Here is a 27806-nt window from a genome sequence, read left to right as displayed (position 1 = left end):
AAAAAATTCTTTTAATTTCACTGGTGTGGAAATATTTTTAAGAGGATCAAAGTAGAAAAGTGAAAGATACTTGGCTAGTAAGAAAAAATAAGGCTGGAAATGGTTACAACTGGCATGTGTATAGGAGTGTTCCTTTCATTACCAAATCCCTCAGTGGTGTGTGTCTCTGTTATACTTTCCTATCACTGCCATGTAATATTTGGAATTTTTTGTATTTTCTAGTCTGCTAAGTAAATGGTTTCTGAGAATTGATGGGTACTTAAGTAATACTGTTACAGAATATAAATAAACAAATGTCATCAATTGCTGTGAGAAAGATTTGGGTTTTCTGGTTATTCCAATGTGGTATTGGCATGAGAACTATGGACATCTAGTAGCAAAACAGATATTCATAAGTTAACAAAGAAATAGAAAGTAAAGAAGAGGAAATACAAAAGGAAGGAGGGATCAATCAGCATTAGAATCGGTTAATCCTATACTTTTGATCATTCAGAAAAGTGATGGATCCAGACAAAAACCCTGCTAAGACAACCTCCAGTTTTTGGAGCATTTGAATTGTCAACACAGAGCTACATTCAAAGGACACCAATCTGTGTAATGGACCAAACCCAAGAATCCTGAAGTCTGAGAATCCAGAAACAGACTTTCTGACATGCGCCCATCTTTAGTTCAGAGAAACTCAGATTTCATAGATTTCATAGACATTAGGGCTGGAAGGGACCTCGGAAGATCATCGAGTCCAGCCCCCTGCCCAAGGGGCAGGAAGTCAGCTGGGGTCATAGAATCCCAGCAAGATAAGCATCCAGTTTGCTCTTGAAGGTGTTCAAAGTAGGCGCTTGAACCACCTCCGGTGGCAGGCTGTTCCAGACCTTGGGGGCTCGGACAGTAAAGAAATTCTTCCTTATGTCCAGCCTGAAACGGTCTTGTAGTAGTTTATGACCATTCGACCTAGTCGTCATCCCTTGGGGCACTCTGGTGAACAAACATTCCCCCAGATACTGGTGGTCACCCCTGATAAACTTATAGGTGGCCATCAGATCACCCCTGAGCCTGCGCTTTTCCAGGCTAAAGAGCCCCAGGGCACTCAGCCTGTCATTGTAGGGTCTGCTTCCCTGACCTCCGATCACACGTGTGGCTCTTCTCTGGACTCTCTCAAGCTTCTCCACATCCTTTTTGAATTGTGGAGCCCCAAATTGGACGCAGTACTCCAGCTGCGGCCTCACTAAGGCCAAGTACAAGGGGAGAATGACGTCACGGGATTTGCTTGAGAAGCACCTATGGATGCAAGCCAGCGTTTTGGTCGCTTTACTAGATGATTCTTGCTGTTACAGGACCCTTAGAACTTGACATGACACTAGATTGTTTCCTCCAGGGTTGACTCCCAGCCAAAACAGAGCTTCATTTTAATGTCAGGACACTGAAGGAACACTCTACACTATGCAGAAGAGAAAATTACTTTGGAACAGAAAATAATGGACTTCCAACAAAAAAAAAGCTGCAGAGTGCTGAAATCAAAGAAGGCCGTTCAAACAAAGGAACACCGTTCTCTAATGATACAAGTTCTAAATTCTGCCACACATGAAATCAGCACCTGGAATTAAGTAAACTAAACCTAAATTAGTATGTCTGTATGCATATATACGCTATCTATTATTCTTGACAATACCTTCCCCTCACTCAGCTCCATAATGCAGGGACCACCTTCAATTGTCCTACTTATCCAGGCTGTTTCCAAATCTTATCACTGCATTTTCCATCACATTTTTAGAATCTAATCTCTTCTCATGTCCAGACACAAAAAATATTCATCCAGGACACTGCATAATTAGGGGTGGCCGAGTAGGGTGCCAACTTAGGAGGGGTGCCAGAATTGCCCCCCACTCTAGCAACACAAGTAGCCCCAGAGCCTTGGTCTTGCAGCAGCCATTGAGGGCATGGACACCATGCTGCTGTTGTAAGAGCAACAGCTGGTACAGGCAGACCACGCTGCAGTGGTGTTTTTGAGCCCCCTGGCATAGGTAAGACTCCTGCACTACTCCCCGGCTCTCAGACAACATGCCCGTCCAGTGCTCTCCCAACCCCACACCCTCAGCTTGTCCATAGCACCAACCCTGCTAGTTATTCCTTTGATACAGGACCTCATCATTTCATGTCTTGACCACTATAGTATGTTCCCTCTCAGCTTCTCTGGCACCACATCACTTTCTATTCAAAATAAAGCACAGCTGCTAACACTATTGTTTCACTTGCATCCCCCTATCTTTGGAATCGCTCCAATAAATTCCTCTCTGACACCACATGAAGTTCAGGTTTCCCATCCTACACCTGAAGGTCCTTCACTGCCTACCCCTGCTATCTTTATCTAGCGTGTCCATTCTGTCCTTTGCTTTACCAGGGAGACATCAGCCCCACTCTGTGAAGATTAAAATGAGGGATATAGGAAATAATAATAATAGTGCTTACAGAACATTTATTTTTAATAAAAATCTTCCAGCACTGATCATGACACACTTTTTTTACAGGAAGAATAAGAATTATTTTAAAAGAGTATTGTTCCCCCCCCCCCGCAAGGCTTCCATACCCTGCTCCAGAACATTATTATCATCGAACAGGTTTACAGATAGCCAGATTGCTTGCAAGTCCTGAAGACTGGCTCTCTGTGTTCGATTAGAGTTTGTCTCCTAAATTGAGAGATTATCCCACAGGCACCTCTCCTTCCAGCCTCCAAAGTCAGGATCGCCGGCATATTTAGAAACCTCCTTTGTAGTTAGCACGACCCCTTCCAGACTGGCACTGACTGTTCTGAGAGCCAGATCAGGCCCTCTAGCACTGGGAGTATGTGTCAGAATGCAGTTCACAGTATGAAAATCAAATGCCTTTTCTTGCCTATGGTCTCCTGGTTCGCTTCTGACCTAACCTCCCCACTGTCCCTCTGCCCTGCCCAAAGCTCTGTGTTCTTTGTGACATGCTGAAAGCTTCACAGCATAAAAGAGAGATCTTGCAGCTGGGCTCCTGCACAACAAGCAGCCCCTGGCACTCCCCCTTCTCAGGGGCTTCCAAGCCTGGTGGAAGACAGGCTGATAGGACACATGTCTGGGTCTAGTAAGGACATATTTTGATTGGCTCAGATTTGTAACAGAAAAGGTCTGTTGACAGTTACAGGTATTTCTGCAAAGGCCTGTATAAAGCACAGCGGCTGAAATGACATGTGGGATGGTGCTGTGTGTGACGGGGAGCTGTAAAATGTTTTACTGCATATTTTCAGCATGTATGCGATTGTGAACTAGACATACATTTATTTCTATAGTCCTGTGATAAACTGTATTTAGGGTAATCAACACATGCAGTAAAGGGTCCATTAATAATTCTGATGATGCCGGAGTTATAGCAGACTCCAGATCACCCTCCCATTTTTTGTATCCTCCGCCTAACAGAAGGAAAGAGAAGTAGAAATTTATTGCGTTGCTGAAGTCAATAGATAGAACTCTAAAATACACCCGGCTCCGGTGAAGCAGAAAGTGACATGTTTACGTTGCCAGTTTTCTAACTGACCGTAACTGGGTTCTAACTACAACTTTCACTAGGGAACAACTGCTGTAAACAACATATATAGTCAAACCTGCACTAAGCAACCACTCCAAAGAATAGATGGCTTCAAAGGAAAATCTTGAATGCTCCCCATCTTTATGGAAATTCAGATCTAGATCTGAAATCAGACCCATATCTCTGGTACCCTCATTTCAGGTGCCATTGTATTCAGTTTCGCATCACATCCATGAGGCAGTTGGGGAGGAATAGAGAAGGGGGTATGATCACTTAAGAGGGATATCATTAAGTATGCACCCAATGGTGGCACAGGGTATTTGAAAGGAAGATTTTAGCACAGATGCCTTTAAAACTATTTTAAATCTCTCCAGGCTTCACTGATTGTGTGACTCTAACAACCAAGAATGACATCAAGGCCAATAGTGATCAGCTGCATCCAGGCATTCTGTGACCAGTAAAGACCTTACAATGGCTCATTACTGCTTCTGCAATAATGAATTCTGCAGTGCAAGATTAATTGTGACCACGTGCTCTGTCACAACCACTACAGACTATTTAAATTAACAACCCAATCAATAATCTTTTCCAAATGAAAGCAAATATGAGTTTAAGACACAAATAAGCACCAGAGCTTTCTTTACAAAAAAAAAAAATTAAATAACATACAAGAAGCAAAAGGGATTTTTCACCTAGTAAGAGTGCATCTGTCAGACAGAATTACTGTATTTTTTCAGTTCTCTCCTCTCTGTTGTCTATATGGTGGTGGGTTGGGGTTTTGTTAATCAATAGCATAATGAAAACCCCTGGGGCTCCTGGTTACCTTACATAAGAATCTATCCCGTAAACTATTCAGGTCGTTAAACAACCAGAGATATATTTTTCAGCTATAATGTCCAATGCAATGTCACAGCCACCCCATCCATGTAATGGAAGTTTTACATGCAAATGATTGCAAAACCAAGGCCTATCACCTTGCTAAGACTGAATAAGCATTGGTATAAGAGCTATTCTCATGACTCAGAATTAGAAGAATTTCTCAAAAAATAAAGAAGCAATGTGTGATTCCATCGGTCAGTGCAATTTATTACATTTAATGTATAAATTCAGTCTTCACTTATCTTCCTAAAAATGGAGCCCTCAACTCTTCCAGATACATAGTACTGCAAGGTCTAAGCATTTTAAATATGAGCCAGATCACCCCAAATGAGATTGGTTTAAAATACACAAGATTTTATTTTTTTAAATGTAGGTCCTATTCTATTTGTCTTCTATTGTTTGAGCCTTTGGGGGCACACTTTTCAAGCTTTTCACAGCCAACAATAGGGTTAGAAAGTTGGATTTTTAAATTAAAACAATGATTCTCTTGTAATCAGGGGACTCCGGGAACTGGGACTTTAATTAAAAAATCACCATATAGCTAAAGACTCAGAATGCTAGTTATATACTTCTGGGGTGTCCACAGCATTTTGCACTTTCTAAGTTCTTCAAATACTTAAGCCCTTTTCATGCAAATAAATGGGCCTGGTGACTTAAATGGGACTATTTATCAACATATGTATTTGTAGGATGAAGATCTAAATCACTGATCACTATAATTTCTCTGAGTTCCAGGGAAGTCTTATAATCCCCCATTTTACACATAGGGAAGCTAGTGCACAGAGACATTAAGGGATGTGGCCATGCCCATGGGGAAGAATCAGTGTCAGAGAAGTGATTAGTATGCAAGAGGTTCATCCCCAGCCCTCAGGACAGACGACATCTGAATTTAGACTTTTAAACAAGCTAAGCGTGTTACATGTGTCACTACTAAGTATTGTTTAATCCAGTCAATATTTTAAGGGGGGAAAAAAGAGAAAAGCAGCAGCGTTAAAAATCTAATGACTACTTGCCAATGACGTTACAGTGAGAAAACATGACCTTTTGTTGGAACACACAACAGCAGATTCACTATGCAAATACATACATCAATGACCCCTACAGAAAGATGGCAGGCATTCTTCAAAGAGACAATATCAGTGATGCAGATGTTGCTAACCAAATACAGCTTTGCTACAGAAATGAGTCCTAAACAGTTATTGTTCTTTGCTACCAGATAGGACAACCTGAATTGGTCAGAGACTAGATTTCCTCTAGTCTAAGGTTAGGTACAGACATTCAAAAAGCCCAAGGCAGAATCAATCTAAGTTATGTGGTTTCTGTAAGCAGCATAGTCTGGATCAGTAACAAACAGAGCAAACATTTACTCTTTGGTGTGTGGGGGGGGGAGCAAATCTTAGACCAGGTTCCACCATGTTTAAACCAGCCTATGTGTGCTGAACTTCTGTTCTGTTACAGGTATAGATCAGTTTCCAATCATTTATACCAGTAAAAGCGCAATGTCTGTACCTGGCCTGATACGCTTCAATTTGCCAGTAATTGTGGCAGAATTAACTCCTTTAATAATCAATGGAACTCTGAAAGCGTTATGCAATAGCAGAGCATATTGTTTCTATTATTTAATTTCCTGACCTCATATTACCTCTTCAATCAGTATGGACAGAGTTCTAAACAAGCAAGAGAGGGAGTGAGAGCAAGGGAGCAATAGTGAAAGAGCAAGAGTGAGAGAGAGAGAGATTTTGATGCACTGGCACTTAGGAGGTCCAGATAGCTTCATTCAAGAGACAATCGCTTGCTCCCAAGCACTGCCAGTTCCAGTTTAGAAATGCATATAGATCAGAGACCAAGTACTGGTCACAAGTAGAATGAGACCTGTTTTAAGTTTTTGTTCAAAGGATTAACAAAACTCTTATTCCATATGCAAAGTCAATGGGAATTGCATATGTGCAACTGAAGGCAGAACTGGCCTGTGGCCGACAATCAAAATTATACTGGAAATTTTGGGGAAGCTTTAAAGTGGTTGGTTATTGGAAAAGCTCCCTAGTGTGGGCTTTACTATGGTAGCTCATACAGTTTCAAAGTGCTGTGTAGAGTTTCAGTCATGCAAATCCCAGTGCTCATGACAGGAGTGAGTCCTACCAAAATACCTCCTTTTCTTGGAAAATCCTGAGCCTTCAGAAAACAGTCAGCCAAATCTTCTCTCTCGAACTCTGACTGTTCTACACAACATGTTTTCTTCTAAAATGTTTCTAAGCATGGGAGAGACATTTATAGAGAAAATTAGGAATTCATTGACTAAGTTGAATTCTGCCCTTACAATCAGGTACTCTGATAGCAAAGAATTAACTGAGAGTGAAATGGGACTCAAAGAATGTGTGCAAGTATAATATTGATGCATGTAACTATGGATGCATGTAAGTGTAGACACACACAGGACAGAAAATAATTCATGGTGGCATGGTGTGTAATAGAAGATTTATTTGTGAGAGTTTGAGAAGACCTACATAACATAACAGTGGCAAAGTCATAACCAAGTTATTTTCTCCCTTCCAAAATTGTGCCAGTAAAACTCCTTTATATCACCTCTTACTACCTTGTTTTCTGCATATGCCATTTATTCTACAGGAATTCTACTTTAGAAATATTTCAGGGTGTTTTAAAATGTTTTTAGTGGTATGTTCTTTCTCTCTCTCCGACTGTAAAGCTAGATTTCTTTTGTATACAAAGAATACCTGTACATGCCTTGGCAGGAAGAGAGGGAAAATGTAATCAATGGATTTTAAAGGTCTTTAAAATTATCCAAATTTACATTAATACATATATAACACATCATAGTGTCAGAATCCTTTATCTTGAGCTAGCTCTAGGGGTATAACCTGGTGCTGTATGTCTCGCTGGACACCTGAGAATCTCTCCTTTCCAAATCCATAAAGCTGCCATGTCCAATCATGTGAAATCATCAGAAACAAACCAGACAGATCACTGGCACAGAACTGGATATTATACTGCCTGCTGCCCTGTGTCTTGAGCCAAAGTAAAATGGAGGAGGGAGTCCATGTTTGATAGGGAAATGAAGGACCATTATTTGTTTGGGTTGATTAAAGCTTCAAGGTATAAATCTTGGGGGGTGATAGACAGCCTCTGCCCTAAATTATTCCAGGCTACTCTAATGTACAACTGCCGGTGGAAATCACCCAGACAGCTGGTATGACAAGAGATTTCCGGAGCACATTGCATTCTGGCTACCTCCCCCCACACTTTGGCATATCACTGTCCTGGGAGTTGTGAAGACAACGCCCCACCACCCACAGATTTCCCTAGTCTACGCGAATCCTCATCCAGCCACTAAGACCTGTTTAAGACCATGCAAGGTCTTCCTAGTATGGCTGGGGATCTGGCCCACAGCTTCAATGTGCTCATAGATTTGGAATACTACAAATCATCATGGGGAGACGGTTTGTTAGGCAGCATGCAAGTGAGGGGCAAGGTACAACTGAGGGGCAAGGTGTCACCTGGTTCCGCATTTCAAATTATTATTACCACCACTTACATACTGTGAAAGAGAGATAGTGACCCCGACTCTCCCTCAATTTACACCAGTTTTACATCAGTGCAACTCTGCTGGCAGATTGGCACAGCAAACAAAGTGTAGCTCTACACATGTGCCTGATTCGCCACTGTTTTATGGTAGGCATAAAAGGGCACAAAACAGTGAAGAATCAGGCCCAACTCATACCTGGCAGTTTCCCACTGCACAAGAGCATGCTCTGCTCATTGATTAATGCCTCCAGCTGTGCCTGAGAAAAGAGAGCTTGATTCACTACTGTGCTGACTTCAATATAGTTAAACTGTTATAAAGCTGAAGTAACATGTTGGCAAAATAGGCCCGAGGCTTTGCAGCTGGGAGGTTTATGGATAGAACCTGCCCTTATATACATGGAATCTATTGTCTGCCCCCAATTCCTTATCCTGAGAAGTGTTCCGCTTCCGTCTTTCCCGAACTGACTCTTATTAGACATTGCTGACTGCTCCACAAAATGGCTATTTCTTCTCTAAGGAAAAGTACTGTGGAGGCACTCAAATAAGCTTGCATTGAAGCATCAGCTCATTAATGTACTGGATAAGTCGTGCCAGCACTGTACAATTCCTGGGGGTGAATTAGGTCAGAGTGACCTCTAAAAAAAATCCACCAGCCTGCATCACTGGGTGCATAGCATTATGGGTAATGATCTGTTAATTGCCAAAAGGCTGTTCTGCTGCTTACCAATACCAACAGGAAGGAAACCTGCCTTAAGGCATTGCACAGCTTCTGTACGCCAGGGGTTTCAGTAGCAAGAACATACATGCTAATAACTAAAATAAAACAACTTCTAAAGCATGAACTGCCCAGGGAAACTGGCAGAGCACGCCACTCCCAGCGTGAGGATCCTAGGTTGCTACATTCAGCCTATACACATCCTGGGCATCTGCCGTGTCCATCATTCTTAGTACTGCATTCCTTTCAGTACAAGGTGCTTTTGTCAAGCAAAACAAGGAAGAGGTACACACAGGAAGGTTGGGAGACAGAAGTAGGATGCTGATCCAGACAGGCTCAATCACCATGAACTAGAAAGCCAGCACCCATCTTGCCTGGAGGACCTTTTAATTTTCCTCCAACAAACTGCAGTGATAAAAACAAAATCCTCAGCTCAGCCCTTGTCACTATGCGCTGCAGTCTCCCCAGCCAGGCCAGCTCACACACCACGGAGCTTTCAATCAACTGGCAGGTTCACCAGCCCTTTCAAAATGAGCAGCCAAGCAAAAATACTTGGTCATAAACACTCGAAATAAGAATGGGAGGGGGGATACATTTTTTTAAAAGCTTGGTTAAACCAGCGTTGCGTGGTGCATTAAATGGACCTCCCCCACAGCCTATTTGCAGCATTGCTATCAGAGGGGAGCCAATGATTTCCAGGAGTAATTGTAACAAAAGGGGTGATAGCAAGGGGAAGGCTTTTGGGAGGCTATGGTCTCGGTAGCCGTTTATCAGGACCTTGAACAACAACCCCATTTTAAAAATATTATTTCCATCCCTTTTTTAATATGAGCAAAAATCCAGCCATCTGCTAGAACCAACAACCCTAACTACTGCCCTAATACCTGTTCCTGCTTTAACATTCCCGCTGGCTGTTAAACTACTGTGCTAATACAAACAGACAGCAGCATGTCTGCAGGGACTTCTAGTGCTGTCCAGCATACAGATATGCTCAAGGTTATACTTGAAAAGAACAGCTCTCTATTCATGCACCGGACCCTGTCAATGCCATCTGTTAGAGGGGAGTAGAAAGGGGTCCCAAGCACACTGCCTTCTCACCAGCATTTCTCTGCAATTTGTAACTAAAACTGATGATCTCCTGGAACCACAAGTGTCACCCAAATTTTCAAACCCTGAAATGACTTCTTCTCCAAGTTGATAATTCCACAGATGTTTTTGGTTAGAATGTTATAACAACTTTGTTACTATAAAGAGTCCATTTAAAATTCTTTTCAATTGCAAGGGTTGTTTGTGGGCTTTTTTTTTTTCCTTCTCTCAAAGTTTTTTTGGCCTTCAGAGAATATTCCCCCGACTCTTACAAAGAAGCCTTGCAGTACTGCAAATAGAGCGTTACTCCAGAATACAATCTTCACATGAACTCGGTGTTGTAAAAGGTGCAAAATATCAACCCTGAAGTCCTCTAACCACAAACTCGGCCTTAACACTGGCAGTGCAAACTTCCTCACATCAAACAAACTCGGCCTTAACACTGGCAGTGCAAACCTCCCCACATCACCCTGCCAATATGCCTGTATGTGCTTGAGGAACCATTAGGTGTGGGTCAGTAGATTTCCCTGGGCCAGGCAGGCTTTGGTTTCTCTTCTCGGATTTCCAATAGGGTCACTATTTTATGATGTATACACCTCCCCCTCTAGTAAAAGTTGGACTAAGTCCACCAAACAGGAACTTGAACACAAGGTCCTTCCATCATGAGGGTATGAGATTTCAGCAGTGCAGAGACAGAGGCCTGATTTTACTTACGGGCCATGCAACAATCATCAGACAAGAAGGACTTTCAGACAGAAATGAGAAGGTTGTTTTAAATGGTGAATGGAGGTGAAGTACTAGCAGTCTTCTCATCCAAACAAATGATCTTGTTAGAATGTATTAAGAACACCTTATCATTAATTTGTGGCCAGAATGATTCCAGAAAATTCAAATCAAATGGCAAACTCCAGAAAAATAATTTAAAGTTCATCATTTAATATTAAATAAACTTAAGAAATAACTAGGCAGAAGGCATTGTGCCATTGTATATACAGTAACCTCACTGCTGTTACATGAGGTAACTATGCATTGTACAGATAGATAAATTCACAAGATGGGTAAATGGTTCATAATCTACACAAACATACACTGTAAATGCAACAGCTCTGGCTTTCCCATGCAAGCCTGTTGAACTGCTTATAATTTACACTATTGCTAATATAGCAGTGTATACTCCCACATAACTAATACTGCATCACTCAGCTAAATACTAACAAAAACAATTCTGAATAAGTTATTTCATTCACTCATTTAAAGGGACTCCTTCAGCTACTAAGTAAGTCCTATGTTTAAAACATGCTCTCCATTGTTTGTAATGCAATCTTAGAAGTTGAAAAATAAATTTGCACGCTCTTCTAATTTTTCCTTTTACCATTTGGTAAACATACTGCCTGTTTTCTTTTGCTGCCAAAAAATTAGTTAATATGGGCACCTTACTTTTTTTTTTACTTCCAAATATCATCAGTATCTCATGAGAGGTGCTTAGTTAATAAACTTCAAGCTGTAAACCATCAGTTGGTGTTCATTAGAGTTGGGCAAGCTTTTTCAAATACTTTATTTGCCAAGACATCCAGTTTCAAAATAACCAGAACCTTTCATGAATTCCAGTCAAATGCACCACATAGTTTTAGTCAAATGATGTAGAATTTTTTTTCAACAGGAAGGCAAAATACTTTTTAAATGCAATTAAAACAAAACATTTTGCCGTTTTTCATGTCAAAAGTGATTTTTGTTTGGTAAGTTACCGTGATTTAATCTTTTAAAAAATTCATATGAATCCAGGAAGAAAATTTGTTTCACTGGTCCACACATGCTTTTACGTGCACCTAAACTTAATGAACATTAGCCTAATGAACATTAAGGTGATTTAGGCATGTGTCTACATGTGCACATGCTAAGGTGCATTAACACTGGTGTGTGGACAACCTGGGACTAAAGTTATTCCCAAGTCAATGGACACACACCGCATTAATGCACATTAGCACGTCTACACATCCGCTAATGCGACTTAGCTATTCATGCATAAATTTGATACTTGCTTTATGCAGGTATCAAATTTAGGCTCAAATAGTCTAACGTTGCCATTTTTAAGGTACATTAAGGGTGCGCACATGTAGAAGCACATCCTTTAATGCGCCTTAAATTGGGCTAATGTGCATTAAATGCATACATGTATACATGCCCACTAAGAAGCAGCAAACCCAAAAAGATTCACTGCAAAATACTTTTATTTCCCTTTTTTCAGTTCAGTTATTTGTGCAGTTAATGCTGACAGTGCTTTTCAGTAAGATGCACCAAAAAGTGGAGTTTGGGGATTTGGGGAGAAAAATGGCAGATTAAAATCCACGGTTTGTTTCTTTAAAACCTAGAAAACATTTCTATCAAAGTAACATTATTGTCAAAATTTAGGTCATGTTAACAAGGTAATTGTATTCGTTTAACTTATATAAATGATATTCTTGTCAGCTAAATAGATAGCAGATTAAAAAAAAGAAAGAAAGAATTTAGCCACTTCCAGTGCAATGGACGCAAAAGCTCCTCATTCAACATACTAGTAGCCATGTTCATTCTCACTACCAAAATGAATTATTGGGCAGAGGCTATCACGAAAATTAAACATCACTTTATTTATTTATTTATTGCTAAAAGGTGCTATCAGATAATCGTTTTTGGATCTGTAACTCATAGGTCCCTGCCGCCATTTAGCGATTTTTGAGTTGGTAATAGGTTGTTTTAGTGGTGACTAAGAGCTTAAGAGATTCTCTCATTTAGTCTAGTCTTCCAAGGTTTTCCATATGTTTTTGATTCCTCTTGGTTTAGAGAGACTTAAGAGTGCATATAACTCTCACATCCTTTTCCTTAGTTATCAAAAATGCCTTGATAATTATCTTCAAGAGAACTAGCACTATGCCTTTTAAATAATATCAGTGGCTGTAATTCTTAAGGTCCCTGTAAGGTCCCTTTACACTACCAAAGCAGGATGGAACCTTGTAGGTACCTACATGCTTTTGAAATTTCTATCTGCTTTTTTGATATTTAAATACCCTTACAAGTCTGGCCCATACTGAAGATGGAAAACAGGGCCCTGAAAGCTTGTGCATAAGAGTCATAAGGTTTGGACTGCAAGTTCATTTGTCAGGTGAAGCCTACTTCTCCAGGTGAAGAGAGAGTGCAACTGAGAACCCAACCTACTCTTGAATATAATAGCAACCTGAGAATTTCTGAGGGACAGAGTATATGGAAAGGGGTAGATAATAACTTCCCCAATCTTTCAGATAGAAGGCAGGCCTGAGAGAGAGAGATGGGCTTCAATGAAGGGAAACTGCTGACCAAGCAAGCACCTGCTGGGTGAAAAAGCTCTTATGCCGGAGTGGAAAGACTTTTAAGCCAAGAGAGTTATATGGTGGCTGAAATGACTACCTGAGCCTGGGGAAGGGGCTGGAAGGGTTTGAGTGTCATTGCATTAGAATAAACCATATCCATAGAAAAGCAATATTGTGAAAGTGATGGAAGGGGAAAGGAATTTGTCAGTGCCAGACTCCAAACCAGGCTGGATACACCCTGTTGCAGAGGGTGTTCTATGACAGAGGTGGTCAGCCTACAGCTTGATGCCACAAGTGGTACCAGTAGCCTCCTAGTGTAGTACACGGCAGATCAGGAAGGTGGCAGGCAGGAAACTGGCAGATACAGCAGGGAACAGAAAGCAGAGAAGCAGACTGGACAGGGAGCATACAGTAGGAAACAAAAAGCAGAGCAGCAAATAGGTGGTCTAAGTGGCACTCAGGGAAGGTTTGGGGCTTTATTTGTGACACGCCTCCCAAAAAGTCTGGCCCCCACTGTTCTCTGAAGTTCACTATCAGCATATTGTTGTATTACCTGTGTTTAACTGGGTGTCTGATGCTTACAAAAATAGTCACTGCATAGTTCTTGACTTCCTCACATCCAATCGGCTCCTCTTGCCACAAAGAGTTGGCTTCAGTCATAGTACTTGTTCCTGAAATCACAGTGTAACTAATGCCTGTAACTTGACGAAAGAAATATAAATTGCCAAACTAAGTCTCCAGAAATAGTTAAACAAAATTCTTGCCATGCATTTTTAAAACCTCTAATCCATTTCAGAGAAGTTATATGTTGGTTATATGTGAAAGATATATTCCTTCTCCTTCCAAAGTACAACATGGTTGTTGATGCTACGACAGTAAACACAGGATGGTGCAGCAGAGTGGACAGAGCATACAATCCAAACAAAAATCTTCCTGAAAAGATCACAGATATTCACAAGAACATTGACATGAAGACATGTATTTGCCATGGCAAGGGCATCAAAGGACAAAAATAGTTCTCTGGTAAAACCAGTGAAATACAGTATAGGGAGGTGTTATATCTCCATAGCAAGGCACAGCTTTCCATCAGCCAGGAAGTCAAAGAACTGCTCCCTTAAGGAAATGTCTCAAACATCTGCCCCTCATGGGCAGGCAGCAGCAATTACTAGAACTTCAGCGCATCATAGTTCAAAATATGTCATCTTTTCCATAACAATTTGCTAACTGGGGCCAGAATTTAATGTGTTCAGTGCTACCATACCTCTATCTTAACCTGAAACCTAGTCAGCTGTTTCTAATTGTATTTTAGATTATTATTTTAACAAAGACAAAACCGTGCTTCAAAAATCTACATTTTAAAAAAGTGGTGTACTTTCCCTATCAGGGTATAATAAAGAATTAGAGGTCAAAAGGATGAAGAATAATCCAAATCATAGTTATAAATATATGAAAGGGTAAAAAAATTAATTGGGGTCTTTGGGGAAACACCAATGAGTCAAGTGATGCAATAAGGGGATACACGTCTCTCATCTTATGTCTCAGTGGAGGTAAGACTAAACTTAAATGACCAGGTTTGATGGAACAAAGGAAACAGCACTTGCAATGGGGCAATGGAAAACTTAAACAAACACAAGTACCAGTACAGGAAAGCATAAACCTAGTCTCACTGAAGTCAATGAGATTAGTTAATGCTTAAATCCTTTCCTAAGCTGAGATACTTCAGCAAGTGGGATCCCAGGCAGGGACCAACAACATAAGAGCAGGATGAAGAATAGCACTGACATGGAGAGAAGGCTGTCACTTCAAAAGAATATTAAAATATTCATTTGAGAGAACAGGAAATATGCTCCAACATACTCTGCTAGTTTGATGGCTCTGACTAATGGGCTAAGCTTGATGGGCTCAGTTTTAGCATATAAACCCAAACTTTGACCAGGTGTGCAGCACGGAATGGGGAAAAAATCAGAAATGTTATACAAAGTAAAATATGCTTTCTTAGGCCAAATCAAACAAGCAATACCATTTTCCACACAGCTCCTAGAGCATACGATCACAACCCTCAGCCTCACAGCCCTCAACATAAATTTCAAAGCTGGGAACAATGCAAGTCCAGCCATGATTAGGCAGGATGAAAGCAGCTTCTGGGGCGAAAAATCATTTCCCCATCTGCTACCTGACTTTCATCAGCAGGAGCCTTTCTAGACTGAGAGAAAGGCCTGGCTAGCTAGTATATTCCTAACCTTACCTGGCCCCAAAAGTACACTCAGAATTAGCAATGCTTTGAGCCAAGGGGGCAGACAGTGCTCTCTTAAGTTTTGGGTAGTGTCTACAGAATTAAAACTTGCATAGAATAACAATGCTGCTTGTAGACCTTATGGGCTTTTTATGTTTGGGGGGGGTTGTTTGTTTTTAAGCTGCTTTCTAAATGGGACCTTTATACAGAGTTATCTTAGGGTCTTTTTCACAGCATCTGATGACATGAACTGTGGCTCACAAAAGCTTATGCATTTCTGATGAAGTTAGGCTATAAGGTGCATCTCTACCTTGCCTTCTTCTACCTGAAACAATAGCTCTCATCTGAATGGGTAACAACAGAAGCCTGAAAAGGTTCACTTAAATGTCAGCTCTTGCTCTAGATCACTCTAACAGAAACATCCAGTAAACCGCTTGTCCAGAACCTCTGGTGAAGGAGCAGGAAAGGAGTCAATGGCCCACATTAATTGAGCATGGAAAGGTATGCAACTATACGCAGCGGAGCCCTTTCAGGTGGTCCCTTCTGTCCTTGATTGGTCAGTGCCCACACCAGCCCTTCAGCTGAGTTGGAGCTCAAGGAAGAAACAGGAGCAACTGGAGAAAATCATTAGGCTTCCTATCCATTGTTCAGGGAGATGTAAGGGTCTGCTTTTTTACTGCAGTTTTTCTTTGTCCTTGTCAGTGAACAGCTGCCCATCATGTTGAATAAGTCAAGAAACAAACTGCTAACTGAAAAAAAATTCTGCATGTGGAAAATGCTATGAAACCAGACAGGGAATGATAAATTCCCTATTACAGGGCTAGAACTCATATGACATAGGAACATTTAAAATTCTACAGATGAGGTTTCATTCTCGCCACAGTTTTAAAGATTTTAGTTTAATATATCTGGAGCCCTACTGGATTCATCCCAACTGGAGTCTATAAGACTTCCTCTATAGAATTTCCTCTCATTTGCATTGTTTTATTTATCATTAAATCCAGTTTTGGTTCCACTACTCCAGGGGTTCTCTTCTCAAACATCAAAGACCACTTAAGCACTGCATCCAGCTGCTATGATTGCATGTGGCCACAGACACTAAAAAGGTCATATAAAGCCACTGCTGGAATCTGAGAGTGTGAAGGGTAGAAAGGAGAAACCCAACAGAGTTTCATATAAATGGCAGCATGCTTGCTATAGGAAAATGAAGCAAAGGAAAAAAACTACCCCAAAAGGCTGGTCTTCCAGCTGATCTTTAAGAGTGTCTCTTTTCTCTGCCCTTCCCTATCACTCCTGCTACAACAAAAAGCTGTGCCTGGAGTGGGAGGTTCAGTGAAACAGAACAAACTGAACCAAAGACTTGAAATCGCCACCTAAAGTAAGAGGCACATTGGAAATGTGATGGATAGGATCTGAATTCAATAGTGATATAACTTGTTAAAAATATCTGCTTAAAAAAGACACCGGGAGCATTTCCATATGCTATTATCATGCAGCGATAAATTCTGGCATATATCACACCAGAGTTTATTGCTCCTGGGCACCGTGTTTACATGTGTGCCTGGAGCCGCAGCATGTTAAGCTGGGTTGGAGCACCCCTGGCTGGCAAGGGGCCCAGAGCTGCTCCGACTGGGCTCTATGTGCTGTGGAGGGGCGAGCTGTATCACAAGAATGCTCCAGTGTGGAGCTAGCTGGTAGGTAGTGCCTGAACTTAAGTGTCCTCATGCCCCAGCCGGCCATGTCAGGGTCTATACGTGTGCTACAGCGGAGTAAAAAACTCCACAGCAGGAGAGTACTTGTATTTACAAGTACTAACCCTGCTACCAAGTTAATTAGTTTCCTTCAGCCCAATAGGGCTGCACCTGTGGATGCGAGACGTACTGCGGAGCTAATCTGCCTACTCTGCAGTAAACATCTCATGTAAATGCACCCACTGTCAAATAAATTAGACTCAACATTTGATTTACCTTAACAAAATGGTATTAATCTCATTGTGAAGTTCCTTCATATATAAGCCCATTTAAAAAGATCCATCGTCCCCACTAACTGCTGGCAAATAATTATTTACAGGAGTCCTCACAAAAATTATTCTCTGCCTACTTCCACAATTCCAAGCAACTGTTGGTTCCCACCAACAAAGAAAAACAAGGAAGCTCTCTTAATTTCAATCTTCATTACAAATCCAAAATAAACCCCAGGGATAAAAATAATCATTTACGAAACGGAAAAGGAAAACAAAATCAATAGAGAAGGAAGTTTTATTTTAAGCTTCAAAGAAAGTATTGTAAACAATGGAGAGCTTAGAAAAGTATGTACAGCAAGTATGGTAGTTGACAGTGTCTTTTTAAAAGATGGTTATGTGCACTAGAAAGTTCTTGTGGCATTTGTTTGATAAAGGGTTATTTACAAAGAAATATACAATAGGGGCATCAGAAGAGGACTTTATTTAATAAGAATATTACACAAATTAAAAACAGATCCTAAAGTTTGCAGAACTTCATTATAGTTGTGCATCTTGTTATATTTTAATGGAACAAAACTTGATTTCTTTTTTATAAAGGCAGTATAACAACTGTAGATATCCAAAAACAGCCTAACAAGAGGCTTAACCCTGCTCTCACTGATGTCAAGAAGGTAAATTATGCCATTGAAATTAATGGGAGCGCTTCTACAGGAGATGTTGTATTGCCCAAATCTGCAGTCTTGGAAATAAAGTCAGAAGTTACCAACATTTCTGGGTCCATGATCCTAGCTCCAGGTCTTTGGCTCTACTAGTCAAGATGTGATCACCCTTCTGGTATATGCCTGACTTCCATTAGATTTTCATGGGGGAGTCATAACCTCAAGCTTATGTGCTGTAACCCCTGTTTTGGGAACTGCTGCGCTGTTGACAGGAAAGAGAAGATTCTTCATTTTTCACACATATTAGTCTGCTGGCAAGGTTAACTGAAGTCTTGGATATGCAAGAAATAGGATGCAGGATCAAGCTCTTTATATACACTCCCATCTTCTTATCTGTGGCAAGAAGATGGGTTCTTCATACAAGCCTTTGATGAATAAATGATTTAATAACTACATCAGATGACTAACTGGGCTAGAATATACCTTAGGTCAGGTCAACACTTTAGAAACTTTTGCAGGCAAAACACAGGTGATGATTATGGGTATGATTGTTTTGCAACATTTCTATACCAGCATAAATCCTACTTTACACAGTTATACCAGTTTCAAAAGGTTTTTGCCACTACAGTTTACTTTACTCGGAGAACTAATATCAACCATACTAACAACATCATGTTTTTGCTGCATGGAAGCTTGAAAGGCAGGCTAGGTATACCTTACACTGGCTCACTTTTTCTTTTGTAAACAAGGTCTCATGTTCAAATCCAAGGACTTTTTTCTAGGAAACCAGGCTATCCTGCATCATTACTCTTTAAATAAGACTGGGCAAAGCACTGCAGGGAACAATCCTGTACTAGCCCATGAGAATGGATGGGTAACTAGATAGGTCCTGTGAGTCATCTATGGGAAGATGGCTAACACCATGGAAAACGTGTTTTGAACTCTTCTCTCCTCACTCAAGTTTCATACAACATATTTCCTCCCCTTGAGTCGCACCAGTTTTGTTTTGTTTGGGGGTTTTTGGGCATACTTAAATGCATTTCTGCATGCTTTTCAATCTCAAGTAGTTACTATATTAGAGCTCAGTTATTCTGGGTCTATGCCCCTCGCCCCTCTTATTAGTTCAAATGGGAAGTTCCATTGTCAGAGCGCTTACAGATTAGAAGCAGCTCAGAATCAACTATGGATTTACCAAAAGAAAAAGCAGAACTATGATCAACTGATTTGTTTTCCTATCTTTTACATGTTTTTCAACAACAGCAATCCCCAAGGCCTGAAAAGCCAAAGCTTGTTTTACTTGATAGAAGAGACACAACTATCTGAATGGGAGAAAACCAAATTTTCCTTTGAGCCTGGATACAAAAACTGATAATAAGAATCCAGCCTTTGGGCCTATTCTTTGCTTCCCCTACAGTGTTGTTCAAATTTGTGCCTAATACAGTACAACAAGGTAAATTTTAAACATCTAGCAGGGAAACATTACCAAGAATTTAAAGAGAAAGTAAACCAGAACAATCTCCACTTACCACATCCAATTTGCAAAAAATAAAAATACCCAGCATATGTATGAATGGCTTCTTTAAAGTAAGAGAGAGCAGAGTTGATCTTTATTTTCATAATTTAAAAAATGTTTTTTTCCTTAAAGTAAATACTCAGTCTTTATTTTACATTAAGTGCTTTTTCTTAAAAAATGTCACATCTTCACAAAATTGCTTTTAAATTTTGAAGTAAAATGTATTTTAAACAAAAATACTGTGCAACTGCAGCACTTTTCTCTCTTAAATATCGAAATAAATAAAATAGTTAAGTCTTTTTTTCAGTTTGTTTGTTTTTCAGTCATTTCTAGCGTAGATCAGTTCCAGTTTGACCTGGGGTTACACAATCTTAAAGGAAAGTGAAATCAAGAATTTAAAAAAAAAAGAAGAAAAAAAAAAGATTTTCTTTGTATTGCACAGGCCTAGGGAGTTCCCAAGACTTCTCTGAGCAGGTGCCAGCAGGCTTTCTACAGTCCGGGCTCCTGTGCCAGTTGAAACACAGGTATGGAGGGGTCCAGCAAGGAGAGGAGATGCTTCAAAGCATCCTGGCTTCTCTTAGCCTTCTTTGGAAATGGCTTGATTGAAGGATGCTGGAGTCCATAAGGGCAGGATCAGCTGTAGAAGGAAAGGCAATACAAGATAAAACTAAAAAAACCTAAACACATAAAAAAGCAATTCTTCAAAAAGAGCAAAACATTGTTCCAATACAGTTTCCACTACATTTCAAATTTTGAAAAAATATCTAGACAAAACAGTTACCACTACATGTGGGTGCTCTCAGTGGATACACCAAAAAGATAAACGGCATGAGAGAGAGTCATACCTCAAAAAATCTTAAGCTAAGTGAAGCTTTTTTTCTATTACATTGTTCCTTGTTATTCGTCTCCTATACTTGCTTTTTCCATATTAGTGACAACTTTTGGCTTGTGAAACCCTGAGCTGTTTCTGTTGCTATGACTAATCATTTACATAGATCCACATATGTATGTGGCACTTCACAAAAGGTAGGAATACCTGTTTCCTACTCTGGGAAGTTATATGTGGCCATCCAAATTTTAGAAGTCTCACACACACACGGAAATTCTGAAAGCAAGTGAAAAACAGAACATTTACTGCATTCCAAAAAGCAGGGTCAAAACACAACTTTACAGTTCAACTAAATAAGATATCTCTAAAGGGAGCATTCCAGCCATTAGTCTATCTACCCTGGAACTAATTTTCACAGTCTTTAGAGCAGAAACAATCTGTTACTCCAACAGTCCATCACTAAAATTTTTCTTCCCCCAAAATATGAAACCCATCCATTTTCCAACCCCACATTCAGTCCTGAACTAGTGAATGGGCCCAAGGTCTAAAATCTCAGGAAACAATCTTTTTTGAAGTCTGTAGAATTGTACTTGTATCACAGGCAGAGGGATATGATAAAAACAGTGCCAGAGGTTTTTCCCTCCTGAACATAAAACAAACAAAACATATGATGGGAGGGTGCATTATAAAGATTTAATGGGCAAAAATTTGGCCTGGCTTCATTACTCATCTTAAATAATTACCAATAAAACCTCTGCGCCAATACTATTATGAATGCATGTGTGCTGTGTTTTATAATTACAAAACATATATCAATAGAAAATTTCAGGCAGAACAAAAAAATAGGTGCTTCAGGTGGAAACATCACCTTATATTACAGTAAAGCATATTTCATAGACATTAGGGACTAGAAGGGACCTCAAGAAATCATCAGGTCCAGCCCCCTCCCCCCTCCCCCCCACCATAGCTAGGAAGTCAGCTAGGATCTAGTGACCCCAGCAAGAAATAAATCCAGCTGTTTTTTAAAGGAATACAGAGTAGGTGCTCGCACCACCTCTGGCGGGAGTTTGTTCCAGACTCTGGACACTTGCACTGTAAAGAACTTTTTTCTAATATCCAGTTTAAATCAGCCTTCCTGGAGTTTATGGCCGTTAGACCTTGGGGAGCTGTGGTGAACCGATGTTCTCCCAGGTCCTGATGTACCCCTCTTATGAAGCTGTAGGCTGCCACCAAGTCCCCCCTGAGCCTTCTCTTCTCCAGACTATAGTGTCCCAAGTCCCTCAGCCTCTCCTCATACAGCCCTCCCTCCAAGCCTTGGATCGTATGAGTGGCTCTCCTCTGGACTCTCTCAAGCTTCTCCACATCCTTCCTGAAGTGGGGGGCCCAATACTGGACTCAGTACTCCAGCTGCAGTCTCACCAGGGCCAAGTAAAGCGGGAGGATGACTTCTCTGGTTTTGCTTGAGATGCATCGGTGGATGCACGCCAGAGTTTGGTTAGCTTTGCCCGCCACCGCATCACATTGGTGACTCATATTCATCTTGTGGTCAGTCAAGACCCCAAGTCCCTTTCAGTTGTGGTGCTAGCAAGTGGGCAGATCCTGAAGTTCATATTTAAACAAAAGTCTCAGGGGAGTCAACAAGGCACTTGCTTGAGGTGTCAACTCAGTAAAACCAAATGCCAGTAAAGTACAACTAGACTACAAAATTTGGATCAGGATCAATATTTTAAACACTCCAAAGTAGCGGGTAGTTGGATGAGAAATTTTCTTTATGGGCCATCTGTAATTGTCATTGACATATTTCCATGAGTTGGGGTTTAATAGCAGGGAGGAGAATGCATTTAGAATTAATGGTGCCACAAAATAGGTTGTATCCAGCCACTATGTGGCTGCAGCTTTAATTTGCTCTAAACATCAGCAGACAGTGATCTCAGTCTCTTATCTTTGACCAAGAACCCACATTGAAGGCTGTGGAATGGCAAATTTGAATTCAAAATGAGTAACTACTGTAAAAACTGAAGAGAACATTGTGATGTAGTGCTAACAAGTTAAGTTTCTTCAGTTGAAAAACATTGGCTGTTTAAGCTAGCTAGCCTACTTGAATAAGATTTCATTTCAATAGCAGAATTAACCAAGAAAGCCCCATCCTGTTGAAGCCAATGGCAAAACTCTCAACCTCTGTGGCAGACGAACAGGACTCCCCCCCAACCATGACTTCACTGCATATGCACAAATAAAAAGCTTCATTCCAAACTCCATTCGATATACAAGAGATTAAAACACTCTAACTCATAAAATCAGGAAAGAAAGGTGGGGGAAGAAAATATAACTGCATTTAAGAATTTCCATTTACTAAGTCAGACCATAGGTCCATGTTGCTCAGTATCCAGTGTCTCTCAGTGGCAGAGAGTAGGTGCTGAAAGGGAGAGTGAGCTGGGTATGACCCAGGTTTCTTTCACTGTTCCTCTCACTTGCAGCCTCCAGCATTCAAGGTGTACGAAGTTCTAATTCAGAGGCTGTATTCCTAAATCCAATGCTCAATAGCTACCGATGCCCCTTTCCTCCAAGAATCTGTCCAATCCCTTTTTGAAACTGGCAAAACTGTCAGCTACCATAACATGTGGTGGCAATGAGTTCCACATCCTTCTTCTGACACATTCCTTTATACACTTCATACTACATGGGCCCGTCTACACATGACACTACCATGCCATAGCAACACGCTACAGCGACGTAGCATAGGCGGGCACAAACCTTGATGCCAACACTATGTCACCGTAGTGAGCTACCTCACTATAGTACATCACTACAGCAATGCAGCTACTAAAAATAACTGTGCACCGCTAAAAATAACTGTACTAAATGACAGTGCAGTAACAACTGTCCCATGGTGGAGGGGCGTGTGTAGATGTGTCCCATGTTTATTTTCTGGCCATTATACCACATAATCCTGCATTACTTTCACCCTTCTTATAATTTACTCTGTAAAAATTAGTATGATTTAGGTGTTAACCTGTCACATTCCAGTAAGAGTTCAGGCTCACGGCTGATAAACAGCCCTTTTAGGTAAAGCCCATGAGTGGGAGCATGCCAAGAAAGGGGCACACTCCCCCTGGTCTTTCTTCTCACTAAGCAGTTGTCCAAGTGGTAATTCACTCTCTCAAAGTCCCTCAGCCTCTCCTCGTACAGTAAAGAATGGATGGGATATACTGAGCATGTCTACACGTGCATTAAATCAGTACCTTCATTGTGAGGTACTAGGATAATGTGCATTAGCCCATCTTAATGCACATTAACTAAACAGCACAGTTTTTAAGTGACACTTAATGTGCCTTAACTAAATAGCACAGGGCATTTTTACATGTGTTGTGGGACGTGATGCAGGGCACACTAATTAGCAAACTGTACTAATTAAAAACACCTAATTGTCACATGTATCAGCAACCCCACGCTGAAAAAATGGCAGCAGGGTGCTTTGAACTAAAGTTCATTGAGAATGTTTTATTTCAAAGCACCCTGCTGCCATTTTTTCAGCGCAGAGATGCTGATATACATCAATTGATGCTGGAGCACATCAATTTCTGTGCTCCAGGAGACTTGATTAATTGAGTCTGATCCAATGCGCAGGCACCATGCACATCTGTACAGAACTACTAAGATCATTAAAAATACATGCAGAAGACTAAATGGAGGACCTTAGAAATAACCCACATTGTATTTTAGGACAGTCTTATTTTGATGTATGTTTTGTGCAAGAGCGTAAACCTGCTAGGGGCCACATGGGAGGACTTTTTATAACATTTTTCTGGTGAGAAGGAAACCTTTGGAGGTAGGTTAGGTAAGCTAGGACTGACTAGTAGAGAGAGTGGTGTGTCCTGTAAAGCCACCTCTACTTCTGAAACTCAGGACAACATGTTTAGCTGAATTGCAAGAAGACATTTTGATGATGGCACTTAAGGCACAGTAACAAATTTCCCTCTGGTTTAAAAGATTACATTGTATTTTTCAGTTATGACCTGTGTTTCAAATCAGGGCCTCTCTGTGTGCCTTCTTGGATTGGCTGGGGATTACTTCTCTTTGGACAAACAGTCTCTTCGGATACTATACAGCTCTCCCCTTCCCACCTAGAAGTATGGGCAGGAGTTGTACCAGCTCCTCCTCTTTCCCCTTACCATGTCTCTCCCCACCAGATATTCTCTGGTTCCAGACTCCATATATGCTACAATTTTCCTTTTCCCTCTCCTAGGAGCACACTATTTGGCTCCCCTGTGGACCTGCTTACACCTTCATTTCTGACTTACCTGGCTGAACTTCCTTCCCTATTGGTAGTCTCCATCCCTAGCACTCCCTCAACTTCCGTGTATGTATTTAACTTCTGGATCAATGATCAATTTATGGCTATTCTCTGAAAATAGGTTTCACAATGCACTGTTCTCTCTGAGTTTCCTCTCTGTGTTCGCAATTTCTTTCATTCCACCTTAGTCCTTCTGTTACATTCAGTCTCTATCAATATGATTCCACTGCTGATCTCAGTCACCCTCTCCCCACCCACCCCCCCAACACACACACCTCCATCTTGCAATAACTGCTCTGTTCTCTGTCCACTGACTTCCTGGTCAGAGGCTTCAACTCCACTTTCAGCCTGTCCTATTAGACCAAGAGCTATAGATCTCTCCCTCCCTTCATTATCTCACTCATGAGCATATCTGAAAAAGTCTTCTGACTATATTGCCTTCTTCCCCAATAAATTCAGCTTTTCTTCCTTCATCTTTCAGGGCCAGATCATCCCAGTGAGAATCTACATACATTAATGGCATAAAAATAGCAACCAGGGATTTTGTACACCACTGAAAATTAATTTTGGTTAGTATTTTTGTGTAACATGTGAGCTTCACATGCCCACTTGTTGTTAAGGTGGGCACCTAAGTTACTAAAAGGGCAAACTGACCTGTATTGTCACAATAACTTTATTTGCAAATGTAAATCAAGCTTTTATACATGACTGCTTTGATTATTATTTGTTTTCCAGGCATATCCACAATGTTCTGGGCCCTGCTCACATAGAATAAGGACGCGTCCGTGTAAAATTTTGCTGGAATGGCTAGATTAGCAAATGGTGCAATACAATTTCTTCACACCTGCTTATTGACTTATTGTAGACCAGCACAACTTCTGCTGAGGTTGAAGCAATGCCAACAGAAGAGAGCTCTGACAAGCAACGCTTTTGTCATATAGTGCAACTATGCTAACAGAAAAAAACTTTGTCAGCATATGCCACATCTCCACTATGGGGCTCTGCTGATGTAACTGTATAGGCCAAGTTTCCATGGCAAAGGATCCTGAGTGTAGACAAGTCCAAAGACAAGGTCTCCATGCCAAAGAGTTTTCATTTAGGCTATGTATACACTACACTAACTGCAGCTCATGCAGACATACCCCAAGCTATCTTTAAACTAGGCAGCTTAGATGCTGCTGACAGCATAGCCATAGGAATAAAACAATTCAAAATCTAGATAAATAGTTGGGCAGTTAGCTCAAGCTGAGCTCTATGCTATCATGGCTTTGCCTCTAGCAGTACTCAAGTTGGCTAGTTTCAAGCTAGTTCAGGTATCTTTATGTGAGCCTCAGTGTAGCATACCAAATTCTGGCAGACTGAAAGCTAGACAAATGAACAGAAACAGGTTTTAGCACACCTCAGTCTATTAAAATTTAGTTTTAACTGGTTTTCCTCTTCTTCAGGTGCCAAACTCATCTGGCTCTGTGGGAGGGATGAGGGGCATGGAGCCGAACTGCAGGCTGGATTGAGTCCACAGACTGACCCCATACACCGGAGCTAGTACACAGGACTGGTCTGGTATGGATACTTCATGCAGTGCATACCCTGGACTGTGAGCTCCACTCCAGGGATTGTGCACAAAGCCAGCATGTGGTGCCCATACTAGACTGCATGTGCTGGCTCTTGTGTACGTGGCCAATCAGGTGGGCTAGATCCAAACCAGCCTCGGAGCCAACACACAGAGCGAGTAAGTCCAGTATGGGCACCACATGTAGTGCATGCTCTGGACTAGCCCCCTGTGCCACATGAAGCACCTATGGTACTTGGTTCAGCCCCACACGCTGCACATAGCCTACACCAGACCAGCAGCATGAGGGGCCAGGGCCTGAGCTGGCACCTACTGCATGCAGCAGATGGGGTTGGTCTGAGACCCATAGGATGGATCTTAGGGCTCATTGGGCCAGATCTGACCCATGGGCCATATCTTTGACACCCTGACCTAAGTTCTCCACATTATGCTCATGAACCATTTCTCCTTCAGAATACATTCAACTGTTTTAATGGTCTGCATTTATTTTAAAGGAGTGTTGGAAGCACAGAAATCCGAGTTGTCCCTCTACAGCTCCCGAGGTGTGTATTTAAGTGTCCCTCTGGATTTGAGCCACAAACTGGCCCTTGTCAACCAGATACAAACAAATAACTGGTTGTTTGGGTTGAAAGATCAAAGACCTCCTTCCAATCATGTCACTCTTTGGCATATCACTGGTTGTGGAAACAGGTGTACATGTGATGGATCATCCTAGTTTCAGGTAGGCTTTTAATTTATTTCAAACTTAAAAGACAAAATCAAACTTCTGTTTGAAATGATTTTACCTGCTAGAATTCCTATTAGCCCTCAATGTACAACTGCTACATCAGAGAGAGGTTAGAAATATTTCCCTCATTTTAGTTTACTTGATTTATTTGTAAATAAATAAATCACATTTGAAAACTCTTTATGTATAATCTGCTTTCCTTGTCTGTTATGTGGGCCTTTTACACAGCACCAGAGAAGTAAGAGACATTTTTAAAAAAGAAAATGGGACTATACCTATAAATATTAGTGAAGTAGAGACTCTAAAGGGCAAGGATAGCAACAGAAAGTGCTTTATAAACTGATTTTTGCAATCTGCTAGATACCAATTTATAATGGCCTTTTTAAATCTTGGAAATTATGAAAGTACTGGACTGGAAGTACTGAAATTATGGAAGTACTGTCAGTTACACTAACATGAAATCCAGAGGTACTCCACTGACTTTACTGTTTTAAATTTGGGTCAATAAGAAAATAATTCGGTCAACTCTGCCAATTATAACCGTGGACTTGATTCATTCCTAGTTCTGTAATATCTTCCACCGTAATTTCCATTCTTTCAGTCTTCAGATTTTAAAATCGGAATTCTAGTATACACAAATAAAATAACAGATAAGCAAAAGAAGGATACTACAAGTGTACTGTTTTAAGGATTTGGAAAACCCAGATCTCTCTATTCTTGTGGCTCATGGTCTGAAGCAAGCTGGGATTTGAGCTTTTTAAGTGCAGAAGAGTTTCACAAATTGTCGACTGTGGAAACAAAATACTAGAAAACTATTTCATGTATTCTTTCAGGCAAAATAGAATGATTATGGTAAAAGTTAAATGTTTTATCAGCTAAAGCACGTTTCATTGACATTGTTAAAATACCATTGATATTAGATTGATTATATC

General features: G+C 40.8%; 1 protein-coding gene across 10 annotated transcripts in view; it reads right to left on the bottom strand.

The window, feature by feature from the left end:
• Positions 1 to 27806, bottom strand: part of DPF3 (double PHD fingers 3) — a 250812-nt gene that overhangs the window by 22710 nt on the left and 200296 nt on the right. For 2 of the 10 annotated variants that reach the window (XR_003095653.1, XM_025212015.1), the window contains one exon: positions 17574 to 20091. The exons of 4 other annotated variants lie outside the window; for them this stretch is intronic. Coding sequence is in view for 2 of the 6 variants with exons in the window: in XM_025212015.1 (XP_025067800.1) it covers positions 20012 to 20091 (80 nt within the window). In the remaining 4 variants the exon portion in view is untranslated. Of the gene's footprint in view, positions 1 to 13639; positions 13788 to 17573; positions 20092 to 27806 lie in introns of those variants that run through there. 4 more of the 10 variants (XR_003095654.1, XR_003095652.1, XR_003095655.1 and 1 more) reach the window with 4 other exon arrangements.

This window comes from Alligator sinensis, unplaced genomic scaffold (assembly GCF_000455745.1).
Source record: "Alligator sinensis unplaced genomic scaffold, ASM45574v1 scaffold381_1, whole genome shotgun sequence".
Taxonomy (NCBI): Eukaryota; Metazoa; Chordata; order Crocodylia; family Alligatoridae; genus Alligator; species Alligator sinensis.
The sequence above is the reverse complement of the archived record's forward strand: the minus strand, read 5'-3'. Positions and strand labels throughout refer to the sequence as shown.